This window comes from Dichomitus squalens (genome assembly GCF_000275845.1).
Source record: "Dichomitus squalens LYAD-421 SS1 unplaced genomic scaffold DICSQscaffold_33, whole genome shotgun sequence".
Classification (NCBI taxonomy): Eukaryota; Fungi; Basidiomycota; class Agaricomycetes; order Polyporales; family Polyporaceae; genus Dichomitus; species Dichomitus squalens.
In genome coordinates this window covers 38,213-52,020 of record NW_006766915.1, presented here as the reverse complement: position 1 = coordinate 52,020, position 13,808 = coordinate 38,213, and the positions used below count along the sequence as shown (strand labels likewise).

At 56.0% G+C, this 13,808-nt stretch overlaps 3 protein-coding genes across 3 annotated transcripts; 2 read left to right on the top strand and 1 right to left on the bottom strand.

Moving 5' to 3' along the window:
* Window positions 1-4,767: 4,767 nt before the first annotated feature.
* On the top strand, window positions 4,768-5,724 carry DICSQDRAFT_172451 (uncharacterized protein; the record flags this gene model as incomplete). Its single annotated transcript, XM_007368194.1, has 1 exon — window positions 4,768-5,724. One exon carries the CDS (start codon window positions 4,768-4,770, stop codon window positions 5,722-5,724), a length of 957 nt encoding a protein of 318 aa, XP_007368256.1.
* Window positions 5,725-7,422: 1,698 nt separating this feature from the next.
* On the bottom strand, window positions 7,423-10,270 carry DICSQDRAFT_109411 (MATE efflux family protein; the record flags this gene model as incomplete). The annotated part of the gene is made up of 12 exons (XM_007368193.1): window positions 7,423-7,880; window positions 7,992-8,141; window positions 8,203-8,258; window positions 8,316-8,411; window positions 8,468-8,566; window positions 8,619-8,631; window positions 8,691-8,924; window positions 9,004-9,075; window positions 9,138-9,297; window positions 9,364-9,389; window positions 9,519-9,736; window positions 9,795-10,270. 12 exons carry the CDS (start codon window positions 10,268-10,270, stop codon window positions 7,672-7,674), a joined length of 1,809 nt encoding a protein of 602 aa, XP_007368255.1. The 3' UTR covers window positions 7,423-7,671.
* Window positions 10,271-10,616: 346 nt separating this feature from the next.
* On the top strand, window positions 10,617-13,167 carry DICSQDRAFT_89899 (uncharacterized protein; the record flags this gene model as incomplete). The annotated part of the gene is made up of 7 exons (XM_007368192.1): window positions 10,617-10,796; window positions 10,861-11,196; window positions 11,748-11,972; window positions 12,046-12,333; window positions 12,394-12,529; window positions 12,585-12,716; window positions 12,770-13,167. The coding sequence occupies 7 exons, from the start codon at window positions 10,617-10,619 to the stop codon at window positions 12,952-12,954; spliced, it is 1,482 nt and encodes a 493-aa protein (XP_007368254.1). The 3' UTR covers window positions 12,955-13,167.
* Between the last annotated feature and the right edge of the window lie 641 nt (window positions 13,168-13,808).

Genomic DNA, 13,808 nt, shown 5'->3' with positions numbered 1-13,808 from the left:
AGCGCCCCATCCTCACTCACAGGCAGGTGACTGATGTGACAGCAGGAGCGCTTACTCATTGGGAGGGGTCCGGACTCGGCACGACTCAGGTATTAGTCGTAAGGTCACCATGAGGCAGGTCAGAGGGTAGGACATGAGGCAGAGAACTCTGACCAAACGATAGTCAATAGGTACCTGGTCTGTGCACCATTGTATTAGTATATATAGTAGGGAGTCTGAGGCAGGGAACCTCAGACTTGATCTTCTCGTCGATTCCCCATCTCCTCTGTAGGTAGCTAGCAGCCCTACCTCCCTCACTACCCCTTCTAGTCTAGGGAATACATCTCTTCACATCTCTTGCTGTGTCACCTCTGGTTGCTTCGCTTCTCAGCACCAACCTCTGCATCAGTAAGCTTTGCCCTTGTTTGTTTTGGTGGCACAGCTCGTTGGCTGTGACACTGCCCTACCTCTTGCCCTCCAGTGCTTCTTGCGCAATTTCTCAGTTCACCGCCGGAAATGCAGAAACGTCCTTTTACGTTCCGGGATACAAGGAAAAAGAGATAGCGACACCGGTTTGCAAGCCTTGGTGATCAATGAGCGATACTGTTGGTCAGGACCGGGTAGCTATCATCCAACACCGGGCCGCCCAAGGGCGGACGGGGATCAGGCCTCTGCCTGGTTGGACCAGTTTTGTCCGGACTTTGGCACCAGGCCATCCAGAATTTGGACGTCGATTTGGCCGGATTGGATCAGGCATAGGCCTTTTTGGGTGGCCAATTTTGTCCGGATCAGGCATCATTCCTTTGGGAGAATAATCGGGGGTCCTTTTCTGTTTCGGGCAGAACGCTTCCGAAGACTTTGTCCGGCAAGATCGTTCTTAGATTCGCGCCCGTTTCTTAGTGGCCTAGTTAGTGTATAGGGCAGAATAGTTTCGGCCTCTGGCAAATGGCAGATTGGCAAATATGGCAATTGCCAGGGCCGGCAAATACTGGCAGATCAACGGGCGCTCCGGGGAGCCTCTGGCGATGGAGAGTGATTAGAGCTATCCATTGAGGCCACAGAAAATATCCGATGCTCTTTAGTGAAGATTTAGAACATGAATACTGCATAGATATTGCTGTCTATCCACTTCCCGCAACAGAGTACACTCATACAGGTGATTTCCCATCTAGCTGAGAGTTTCAGCCCATCAGTCAGGCGCCGGGATGACTTCTCAAGACAAGCTAGTCAATAAGGCGGCCATCAATTGTCTCGCTCATAACACATACCGCTATATTGAAACACTCCCCAGAGTATAGAGTGGAAGGACTGTCTCTTACTGAGCTACTCTGTCTCTGTGGGCGACCGGTAACGGCTCCATTAACAGTAAGCGCTCGACAAGCGCCGTGTATCTGCCACCAAATTGCCGGTCTCGGTGGCGGGCAAAATGGCAATTGCCGCTTGGTAGTTGCCTCTGGCAGATTAGCAGCGTTCTGCCAAGAACACTAGGCCTAGTAGTGTCCTTTAGCTATGCCACACAACGGTCTGTGTAGTTGAGATAAATTTGCACGCGAGAATCGTTCAAACGTTGAGATGGCTTCCGGCATTGCAGGGGTTCCCCCGGGTGGTCAAACAGCAAGAAGCACGGACTTACTCGCTTCCTGACTACAGTTTTTTTTTGTCTCAAAGCACATGTATTAGATCATTGACAGACTGCTTTACCGTTGCCAGCCTCTTTCAGGAGGCCGCGTACTCTTCGTCTCGCCAAAGCGCTTTCGCGACGACTCAGATGCGATTAATCCTTGTGAATTATGCCAACGTCCGATAAAGGTGCAGCGGACTGTCGATATAGATACGAATGTATAGGGGTCGAGAAGGTAGACTTATAAGTGTGTGAATGCGATCTGATTGTCATCGTACGTAAGTGACCGAGCTTTGATGTGCTGGCTACTTATTGAGCGCCGAGGTAGACGCCACTCGGATGGTGCCGGGCGTGCTGACGGTCCTGCCACTCGCAGTCGCCTTACGATTCTTCTTAGTACTGTCCACGCTTGCTTACAGAATCACCAATATCAAATATTCCAACACAATCCATCCTTCGTTGGAACTGTGGCGCCCGCTGCAAAGTTCAACATAGTAATCCAACTGCTGATACTATGATGCTGTATGACGACCGTAGCGCTACCGCTGATTGCGATTTTTCTCAGAAGCTCTCCCAAACAAATATGATCAGCGCTGCCGATGGCGACGTTTCATTGCCTTCCTGTGGCGCACTGGCATGCCTTCACGTTAATCGCACCCCTGGTAAGCACCTTTTGTGATCCACGTTTTCAAGGAGGGGGAAACGTGACGACTCACAGACGGCACCAGGTCGTCAAGCTTGCATGAACAAACAGCTTGTATCATCGAGCACAACATAGCTCTTGGATCTACTTATGGTGATGCTTTGTCCCTAGCACCTCTTATATGTGATCACTCTTCAGTGTCACGTAAAGGCCTTTAAGTATGTGCTCCTGCATCTTCCAGTCTTTGAAGTCCCAGCACTGGTGTCACGTCCATCGACTAGTCGAAGGAGCGGCCTCAGTCAAACAGCTGCATCTCATTGAGTGACAATGGCGGTTGAGGTCGTCTTTGACGGAAGCGCTCAGTACGCGCAGTCCGCGGTCTATAAATATGAGGAGTGCTCTACCCAGAAGCCCCGGTGACAGATCCAGGCATGCAGCTGCAGTGAGCGCATCTAGGTAAGTCTCACCATCTCCTACTTGTAAGCGTCCGATGTTCTGACCACGAAGGTAGCGCGTCACCTAAGCTCGTGTGCGGACGGGGCGGAGGGCAGCGGGACCTTTTTCACGCGTTCCGATGTCCTTCTCCTCGTCTTGCGCCCACCCTTCGGACCTCATAGTATCTTCTTAGGAGACTCTATTACACCGCGTCTTACAGGTCGGGCATCGCGTTTGTAGGGCCGCCTCAGTCTTGGCTCCTCGATACTCTGGACGGGTGTACACAACTCCAGCGTTTATGGCTGGACTACACCGTCGAACGCTGCTATCTGGGAACTAGCTGCCTTTTGACCTGCTTGAGTATCTGCACCAAGATTCCCGACGCGATTAGGGTCTCAAGCTCTGGAGAGAAGGCAGCTGCAACACCTTGTCGACTACGAACGCATCTCCCGGCTGGGGATCGTTGACGTTGTCGTCCGCGAACTGGGAACCAGACGCCTTGCTGTCGCGTTCGAACTCCTCGCAGTCATCTTTCACTGTCTCCCACGAACTCGTCCGACGTCCTGCTCAATGGCTCGTGCACGTTCTCGTCGCTGGAGCACTAGGACGCGCTACCAGGCGGATCATCCGAATCACCACAATTCCCCCAGTCGTGAGCCTCTGAACTCGTGCCGAAGTTGCTTCCTTGCTCCTCGTCGACATCTGTATCGGACTCTCTGCCCGCAGGGGGATCAACGAGCTCGAGCGCAGACGATGATGGCCCCGCCTGTGGCTCCGCAGTACCTCGGTAGGAAGAAGGGCTCGCAGGGGAATCAGATACGGAACTCACGTTCGTAATAGAGTCCCCCGCCTCTTTCTCCTCAACGCTTGCGCCCGAGGGAGGATGCTCTCTTCTAGCTTCAGCGCCTGAACTTTGTCCGCGCGTAGCTCCTTCACCATTTCGAGAGCCTGCGCCCATACCTCCACGTGCGACCGAGTCCATGGACGGGCGACCTCCTCAAGATCGGCAATCGCAAGTGTGGGTTTCGCCGCAGGGTGCGGAACTAGCGTGACGAGTCCTCGTCGATGCTCGCACAGTCCCGAAAAACTACGGCTATCCGTCATATCATGTTTACTCTTTTCGACACGACCACCAGCGAGTCACAGTGCAGACCGGCACAACAACGGGATGCTGGGCCGGAGCAGGGGCCTCAAGAGTACAAGAAGTGGTGAGCAACTGGACGCGCCTGTGTTGGAGAAAGCAGCTGACCTGGCGTCTAGAGACCCGTTGGTGGGCCGTAGAACTCTCCGCAGAGAGCCATGAATGGGTGTGCGAAGGATAGGAGTGATCGAGCGCGGAGGCGCGTTTTCATCGCGCCGTTGGCGACGGTGGGACACTTGCGTCGGAAACACGAGACAGTGGTGGTGGGGTGAGAACTAATGACCTCAGGGTGAGAAGCGATGATGTCTACCGGACGCAACGCACGATTGTAGTGGCATCGCCTGCTGCATACCTGGCCACACTAATCACAAACATGTGCGGATCGGCGTACACCGCGTAATAAAGTCGGCGTACGTACGAGTACGCTCCCGGTCGGCCTCTCAGGTGACCTGCACCGCGACCGCGACGTTCTCTGCATCTGGGTCTTGGGTATGCCTACGGCGTCGGCGACGCGAAACCGGACGCGAAGATATTGGCTCCTCACATTCCCTCCAAACGAAGACGTCAGGAGGGACACCATACGCATCCGCCGGCCTTATTCGCATGTATCCCCAACTGCGATACGCGCTCGCAGCAATTCGCAACCACGAACAGCGTGATCCGGGCGGTCATCCACAGCCACGACAAGGGAGAATGCCCCTTCACCTCTTCATCGTACTCTTCTTGCTCTGCGTGTTCTCGCCCGGCGACTTCAGCAAATTCGACGACGATTTCATCTGGGATCTCGTCGCCTCCTGCCGTTCGCCCATTATGAACATAATATAATCAACTGCGGTCTCCGCTATCTCAACATATAACTTCCATCTTCTAGCTACGACTGGACTCTTCTCTAACTCCTATATCCCCTTTCCCATGCGGTCCTATCTACTCTCGTCTGCAGCCCGCAAGATGTCCTACGACCACAACGACTTCACCAACTCCGACGACGATTTCATCCGAGATCTCGTCGCCACCGGCTTCATCTTGGCAGAACTTGATGAGTCACTCCAGCAAGGCGGGGAAGACCCCCAGAGCTCCTCGCATGGGAGAGAGGACGCGAACGAGGTGAGCTGTTACACGCAACCGATAGCTTTTCAGATGCTGATCATGCTGTGGGGCGACTGCGGCCGGCCCTCACACGTCTTCCAGCCTCTAACGAGCACCCCCGCCCTTACACCCACGCCCGTCGTTACATTCACCCTCACCCCCACCCTCACCCTCCCGCAGCCCTCTTCTCCCACCATGCAACCCGCTACGGTGGCTTCGTTCGCTCCAACGGCGCCCCTCGGCAACCTCTCACCCATCCATCCATCCATTCCTATGGCTCCAGGGCAGCTCCCTTATCTGTCTCCATCTCCCGCCCTCACCCCCAGCCCCGTCCATGACGACGATACCGACGACAAGGAGAATGCCGCTGCACCTCTCTTGCCCGGGCCTCAAGCCCGTCTTTCCGACAAGGGCAAGCGCAAGGAGGTAACTACATCACTCTCTCCCCTCCCGACCCCACCCGCAAGGCCCGCCAAACGTTGCCGGGCGGACAATGCTGGTGGCTCGAATGCGGATCAGGTGGTCTCTTGTAAGAGGGCCCGAAGGGAAACGGACAGGCCCGCTCTCACTTCTCCCGAGCCCGAGGCTCTAGACGAGGACAGGGGGAACCCATGTCCCTACCTGGTGTCCCGGCACTCGCAGCTCACCTGTGGCTTGCGCGGCTGCAGTGAAGTCCTCGAGGTCTCGGGGCTCTCACCGCTCGCGCCCACTTCCGGGAACACTTTTCTGGTGATTCATCACCAAGCCTCGGTACTCCGGGTCCCAGCCGACCCAGAAAAACCACTGTCGCTCAATATCCCGACTACGATACCAAGGTGAAGTGCCCATGGGGTGGCTGCGACGACCGCTTCACCCTGGAGCACATGCAGCTCAACCGGCACTTAGAGGAGGATCATTTCGGGATCCGGTATAAGTGCCCGCATTGTGGCCAGGAGTTCATGCGTCAGACCTATCTGACGACGAATCATATGAAGAAATGTGGCGTAAGTGGTTTCAAGTCGTCGGGTGGTGTCAGCTCAATTTCTCACGTGCATTGTTAGAAATCGTTACGCCGCAAGGTTAGGGCAGTAACCGCGACCCTGTATGATCGCCTTCTGTCGCCATTTCTCTTTGCCCATGCCTTACCACTTAGTGTGCCGAGACCACAGTAGCTATCCCGGACAGAGCGGGAAATTCCACATTCCGAAATTGAAGAAGCCAAAGACCATCCTTCCCCGACCATGCCCGTCTACCACCTCACACGGTCCAGAAAATCGACCCGCGCGGGGACAACAAGGCCGGCCAGAAGCCCCTCGCAAGCCTCCCCGCACGAAGAGCCGTAAGTAGGTGCTGGACTTGAAGAAGGAAGGAGCGCACGCCGCTAGTGCCATGACGATCAGAGAGGGCTTGACTCGTGTCAGAAACAAGCCGCTCAAGGACTCCGAGCGGTACATCGTTGACAAGCGGCAGCCTCACCAGTGCGGGTGCGCTGCGGCAGGGGCAGTCGATGGCGACGCGATGACCGCCAGGTGCAAGCCGTCTTTCCCGCTCATCAGCATCAAGCCGGCGCGGAAGCACTTCCGAGAGGTGCACTACGCAGCCGACGAGAAACAAACAGACCGCATCGTCCGATGTCGGTGGATCGGCTGTTCCAAGACTCTCAAATTTCGCGACACTGGCCGCCACTTCAGCAAGTACTTTGGAGCCTGCTACACGTGTCCGAATGATCCGGCATGCCGTTGGGGTGAGTCAATATGTCGCGCGGATGCACGTCGTCCTATCCCTGCGCTAAGCCCTCGAGTTCAGTGCCGAGGATCTTGGAGATGCCTGTTCTCGCTGGAGATATCGACTAGCTAACCCCGCCAGATGGCGAGGATGTCCTGTTCTCGCACGCGAAGTACATCTCCATGTACGGCGCGGAGCAAACGCAACCTAGAGAGCTGCTAGGTCGTGCCTCCGGTGACCATCTCCGCCGGCACCGAAGACTCGACCTGCCACGATCAACCACTACGTCCACGTCTCACCAACAAAACCTCTTGTAGAAAACCGCCCTGCGCTGCAGAGCTTCGTGGCGCTCGCCTCACGCGACAGACGGGCGCACAAAACAATGACAACGTATGCCAAATCGACGGGTGCAAGACACGCCCGTTTGCGGAAGATAGTATAGACCAGGCTATGGGCGCATATGCGGCAGTTCCTGGAAGTGTAGCTATACTCTTCGCCTCACAAAATTGCTTAGAGTTTGCTGCTACAAAGAACACACAATCACTATATCGAGCTGGAATCTATGCTCAGCGATTTCCTTCGACGACTTCATTACGAGTCAAGGCGTAGTTGCCTGAGTCCGGTTTGCTCGTCGGGCGCGTTGGTGTTTATGCATGATCGGTTGATCTTTGTTCGTGGACAACAGTATGTCTTATGCTCGGAACGGAAACGAATGCAATATGAGGAACTCGAGCATTCGGGTGTAGCCATTGGGGTCAGCGATACATCCTCATTGTTATGAAATTAGGAGGATGACAACCCAGTACGGGTATAGTTCGAGTCCCTGACCAGGAGCACTACAGGAAGGGGAGTAGTGTAGACAAGACAGACCTATTCCACCACACCAATCTGATGTCCGCAAGAAACACCATACAAAGTGACGGACGTGCGATGTCAGCATTAGCTCTGACTACAGGTAGATGTCATCTCTTGTTTCGTGACTTTTCATGATGTCATAACTCAGTAAGACTAGGCGTTCGTAACTCACTATAACGTGGGCTACGACCTCCCCACGGGACCCATCTATTCGATCGCCTCCACGTCGTTCTGCATATCTTTCTGGTCCGCCTCAAGCCGAATCCGGACTTTCTCCACCTCGCGCTCCCAATCCGTCTTCAGGCATATCCATACGCCAATTGCAGCGGCGTAGACGAGAGAAACGGTCAAGCCGACCCAGAGCCCGTGCAGCTGCATATCGCGCCAGAACGCGAGCCAGATCCCGAACGGAATGCCTATGGAGGTGAATGGGCACATGTGTCAGCTCCGAATAGCGGCGCAAGGAAGCGAGCGAAGAGAAGGGAACGCTCAGAAGGCAGGAAGAGAAAGGTGGATGGGCAACGCACCGATGACATAGTAAGCGCTCAGGTTGAGCAGCGCGCCCGTGAATTGTTTGCCTATTGCACGCAGGATGCCAGATGTGATGGCGCCAAGGCCGTCGAACACCTGGAAGAGCGCAACGAGAGGAAGAATCGACGCGACGAGGGAGACCACAGCTATGCGTCGAGCATCATCAGTTCTGCTACGTTCGGGACACGGGGGGAACGAACGACGTACCCGGATCATCGTTAAACAGGTGCGCCCACGAATGCCGGAAGACCATGAACATCGTGCTGTGAGGAGCGACATCAGCTAATTGCATATCTAGCTATGTCTGAAGAGAAGCAAACCTCCATACGGCGCTGATGACGAGTGACATAAGAATAGAGCACTTCGCCGCGACAGCCGCGCGCGTTACGTTCTCCTCTCCGAGCAGGTTACCGATACTAATGTTGAGAGCATGAGGCGATCGTCCGAATCCACGAAGCATGTACGTACATACCGGACGGATGCCGCGACGCTCAGCGCAAACGGCGCCTGATACGTCGTCGAAGCCGAGACGAGCAAAACGGATTGCGTCGCGAGCGCGGTCGGTCCCAGCCTGCACGCTGTCAGAATCGAGATGACACAACGTTCGACGGACGCGAACTTACTGGCTGGCGGCAACTATCAATGGTATGCAGTGAGTCTAAATACATGACTCAAGGTGGAGAAACGATACTTACGTCCGACAAGCTCCCAGGACCACCACTCGCTCGCCACCTGGCCGACGCCAGACAGCCCGAGCTGGACCAGGACGCCGAGGCTAGTGAAGCAACGCATCGAGAGCGGGTGCCAGGCGGTTTTCGGCACGAAGAACACCCCATAGCAGATGGACAGGATGGAGATGAGGTTGAACGAAATGGCCGTAGCAATCGGGGCGCCGATGAATCCGAGGCGAATCGGCTCCGGGCCCCACACTGGCACGTCCCAATAAGAGGGTTTGATGAGCATGCGTCCTTCCACCTGTATAGAGGGAGGCACGTTTGTGAAACGTACCGAGCAGGTAGTTGAGCAGCGCGTTCACAGGGGCGACCCCGAGGATGATTCGCGTGGGCACGGTGAACAGACCTGTCCAATAGCATTTAAAAAATTTCTCGCGGTATTTGTGATGTTCGACCTCAAGAACGGACCTTGTGATTGGAAATATCGTCGCGATATAGCGTTGAACGCGTATGCGGGCAGCCCGGCCGACGAATACTTGAGATAGACGGATGCGAGGCGGGCGACTTCGGGCTCTTGTTTGAGGAAGAGCAGGATGCTTTCCGAACTCCACCAAATAAACATGATAGGCTGTCGGAGGTTGGATCATCAGGCCCGATGACCGTATCTGAGGCGCGCTGCGGGACTTCAACTCACTATCAGGGAGGCGGCCATCACGACCCCTGGAACGTTCATGCACAGATGAAGTCAGCCAGAAACATGTGCGTTACCGGTGAATGGAGCAAGATACGGTGGTAGGAAGTCCGACCGCGTCTACTTGGCACCCCCGGTGACCCGAGTCGGACACTCACCCATTCTCTGAGCCCAAAGGCCCACCAGCTGCGGCTGGGTAGACGTCCATGCACTAGGAAGCATTGTATCCAATGTACTTGCGAAGCCTTGGATGATGCTGAAACCTGAGACACTCGCGGTCATAGAACCAAGCGTAGAAGCAGCGAGAGCAGTAGTGGACAGATGTCCTATGGAGACGACAGAAGCGATGACGAGCGAGTACTCGAACAGATGAGTACTGCGCGTCCCTTCGTGAGCTCACACGAGATGACTAGAATGACAAGACGAGAACTCACCCAAAGACTGGGAGGGTATACTTCACGAGGATCCGCGCCTCCTCGCGCAACAATTCGCCGAACGGCCGCGCTGAATCGTTGCTGGCCGCATCGCACTCTTCTTCAATGCGCGGGACAGGGGGGGCAAGTAGCGGCGTGTTCTCGTTGGGATCCTTGGGGTGGGGTCCTGAGCGGTGGCCATGTTTGTCCGGGAGGGGGCCCATGGTGGGGTTGAAAGGCGTGATATAGGAGCTCGGGAAGCTGCTACGTCTCTTAGAGGTAGACCGGCCTATCCCGACTCCATTCGTGTGGATGTCAAGCCCGGAGCTCTCGTCTTCATGTTCGTCGACATCTGAGGAAAGTGCGACGCTGCTCGCCTCGGCTTGCTCGTCCGCGCCTGCCGCCGCGCCTGGATTTGCCGCGGCATAGCGCGAGAGAAGGGCGTAGTCCGAGGGTAGAGAGGAGGGAGCTGCGTAATGGACATACGTGGAGGACATCACGGTGAGCGGAGGAGAGGATTGCACGCTCAGAGTCCGACTGAACGAAATCTGCTGCTATAGTCGCGACATAAACCTGGCCTTTACTGTATGTACTTCGGTTAACGGGGCCGAGACCCTTGTTCCGCGCCAATCGGGAGTATACGTCATTGGCCAATTCAGGTCATAGACGCGCGTTGCTGCGAAGCCTACTTAAGTTGATTATATTGAGGATTTCAAGCAAGTAAGCATGTTTTATTACCTCATAACTATCAGTGGTTACTGTCGGTAATCCGGTTAGACTTCGCGTTCTCGGCCTCAAACACTTACCGTCTCCTACTCGACTTGCCACCTCGTCCTCTAACTTATGGCCGACGCGGAGCCCACGACTCCCCCTCTGCAACCCCCTCTCCACGACACGTCCGCGCCGCGCGACAGGGAGCCGGATGCCGCCGACATAGAGAAATACAGGAAGTGGTGGGAGGAGCGCAAGCTCAGGAAGCTGCGCGGTCAGTACGAGAGCGCGCTCGTCCAGCTGTCGCACCTGGTAAGTGGTTGCTACTTCGGTCTCTCTTCGTCCTCATGCAAACACGAAACGATGTCTTTTCTAGGTCAACGAGAACCTCTCAGCCCCTCTCAACATCGCGTCGGTGCGCGTACGCGGCGCCGTCCGGACACGCGAATCCTTCCTCGGCTCTCTCATCGACCCTTACCTTGTGCCCTCTCCGGATGAGCCGCAGACCTTGAGCACCGTACTGCGCAAGACGAAGGAGATGAAGAGCTTGCTGGAGGAGACCGACCTGTTCAGCCAAGTTGAGGCCGTCATCGACCGGAGTCGCGACGCGCTCGCCAATCCGGACGACGTCGACGTGGTTTTCCTCACGAGGGAGAAGGGGAGGTACTTCCTGAATACGAGTACGCAAGTTGGGAACAACGAGGGCGGAGCGGTGAGTCGTCGGTTCTACTCGGCTTGTGGATGTAGAGGGGCAGAAGTGGCTCCCCTCTATAGCACTTTTCCCTGGGACATCGCTGCTCAGCCTACATAAGACGTATAGTTGTCGAGTCCAGGCGGATCTGCTGCTGTCTGTATCGTGTGCCGCGCGACAGGGATGCGCTGCTTGCCGGTCGCGTGCTCGGATATTCGTGCAGATAGGCATTACGTGACGCACGTTCGTGCCTTCTACAACCACTGCGACGTCCCCAGTAGTGCTTCGCAGGTTTCTAAGCATGGACGCACATAGTACCTCGGTGTCCACGTTGCCGTCAATGAAGACGAGTGGTCACCTGCTAGCCGCACGACGTTGCCTGGCTTAGACATGAGGTGCTGCGCTCCCGCAATTGACATATGTGCCAAACTCTATAATCATGCTAACCCAGCTGAAACACTGCGGCTACTTTCAGTGGCTGTTCTGAGGCGGAAGTGTAGTGAACGTCAATCTCAGCAAATTCCCCGACTGCGTGTGTGGAATGGTTGTTGACGAAAATCCTTGCATTGCAGAGCGCAACATGTCGCGTGCGCAACGCGTTCGGTGGTGCGGAGACGTTCGAGGCCAACGTCGCGTTCGCAACGAAGACGCGGATGTCGTTCAACGCGTCGCTATCAAAACCGCTCACCTCAAATCTCAAAAGGCGCGGAGAGGTGGCCGTGTTCGGGATGGAGCGCGACAACTCGAGCTTCGCGAGCAGCTCGGAAGGTGTGCGCGGTCTCCGGGCAGTCGTCAGGGTGAGCTAGGTCAGCTACATGTTCCATGCCGTGCTACGGGTGGCTTACCCGGCCTGGGTCGTCTGTACCTCAGACAGGGACGCTCCCAACGGGCTCGCACGAGTTTGGCTACGAAGCCGTCCTGCGGCACATCAGCAACCTCGCGCCTTCGGCATCGGTTAGCATGCGCGAAGCCGCCGGCCAGTCAGTCAAGTCCTCCGTCTACCACGCCTGGACCAGGGACACGCGCGATGACAAGATAATCGGCACGCGCGGCTCGTACGCAAAGCTCTTCCAAGAGCTGGCCGGTGCGGGAGGCGACGCCTCGTTTTACAAAGCGGAGGCACACGGGCAGCTTGCGCGCTCAATATCCCCTGGGGTGGTACGTACGCGCGGAGGTTGTTCGGTGGTGATGAGCTGACCGCTCTTTCCCTCTCACAAGACGCTATCGTTGGCCGCGCGGACGGGCGCGCTGTGGAACTTCGGGGCGAAGTCGTACTTTTCTGACCGCTTTCAGTTAGGCGGGCCTGTGAACGTGCGGATGTTCCGCATGAACGGTATGGGCCCTCACGACGGCGGTGAGCTTTCCTCATATCTCATGTCGACGTTGTGTTCTCAAGATTGACTTTCCAGTGGACTCGCTCGGTGGGAACCTGTACTGGTCAGCAGGCGTTAGCCTGATCTCAGATATACCCCGCAAGCCACACTGGCCTGTAAAAACACATCTCTTTCTCAACGCAGGGCGACTTGACGTCATGGACAAGTGTGCGTCGCAACGAACCTCTCGCCTAAACAAAGACTCATAGCCTTGTTTGCAGCTCGTCCATTAATCGATAACGTGATCTCGAGTATATCCAAGCCGTCTATATCGGCCGGCCTCGGTCTCGTGTACAAACTAGATCCTATCCGTGTAGAGGTCAACTTTGGTGTTCCGCTCGTGGCCAGCAAGAGCGACGGGTTGCGCAAGGGTTTCCAGGTCGGCATTGGCCTGGAATTCCTGTGATAGTCGGTACGGTTTACATTGAATATACCATTCTTTGATGTCGACATCAGCCACTCGACTGAGCAAAGTCGATTGTGTCCGGTTACCATATCGACGTCAGCCACAGACTCTGCTTTGGCTTCCATGAAGTATCCTTTGGTGAAGCATATATTAAATCCTCGTCGGTGACCGCTAGGGCGCCAGCTTCACTCTTCCTGATATTTGACAGACGCGCCACAACCCACAGCCACTCTACGAAATCCAAGTCAGCAGAGCGTCGTGCCAGAATGTGCTTCTACGAGGTTCCTGTCGTTCAATGGCTGCATTGCGGTCATATGCGCCCAATGGCTGCCGTCCGATGTCGCGGCGAATGCACCCAACTACGCCAAGTCGCTTCCTCGTCCTGGCGTGCCGCCCCTCTCGGTCCTAACAAGTGTTTATCACCCCAATATGTCGGGCGACCCGTCTACGCCCAAGGACTATGCCCAGGATGTGCCTGGGCCGATTACCATCACCGTCAAGAGGATGCGATAGCCCGCTACGGGCCGCAGGTATGGCGCCACGTCCAGAGGCCAGCGTTTCTGATCCCTCTTTATAGCTACCCTAGCTGGTTCCCTGGCCAGCTGCAGCCTATCCCTACTTGGGGACTCATCGGGCTGGGTCCGACCTCGCTGGAGTTCACGGTGGAGGACCGAAAGCGCAGCGTCCTGGAGTGGGTTGCGGGGCAGACGCAGTATCGGTATGAGACGGTGCAGGAGAGCAGCCTGCGTGCACTGGACGGAGCGTCCCTTGGATGTCCCCCTTCGGGACGGATAGAAGGGACGCGTTCGGCGGTCCAGGTGAAGGCGGCCAATCCGGTGACAGCGATTAGGCTT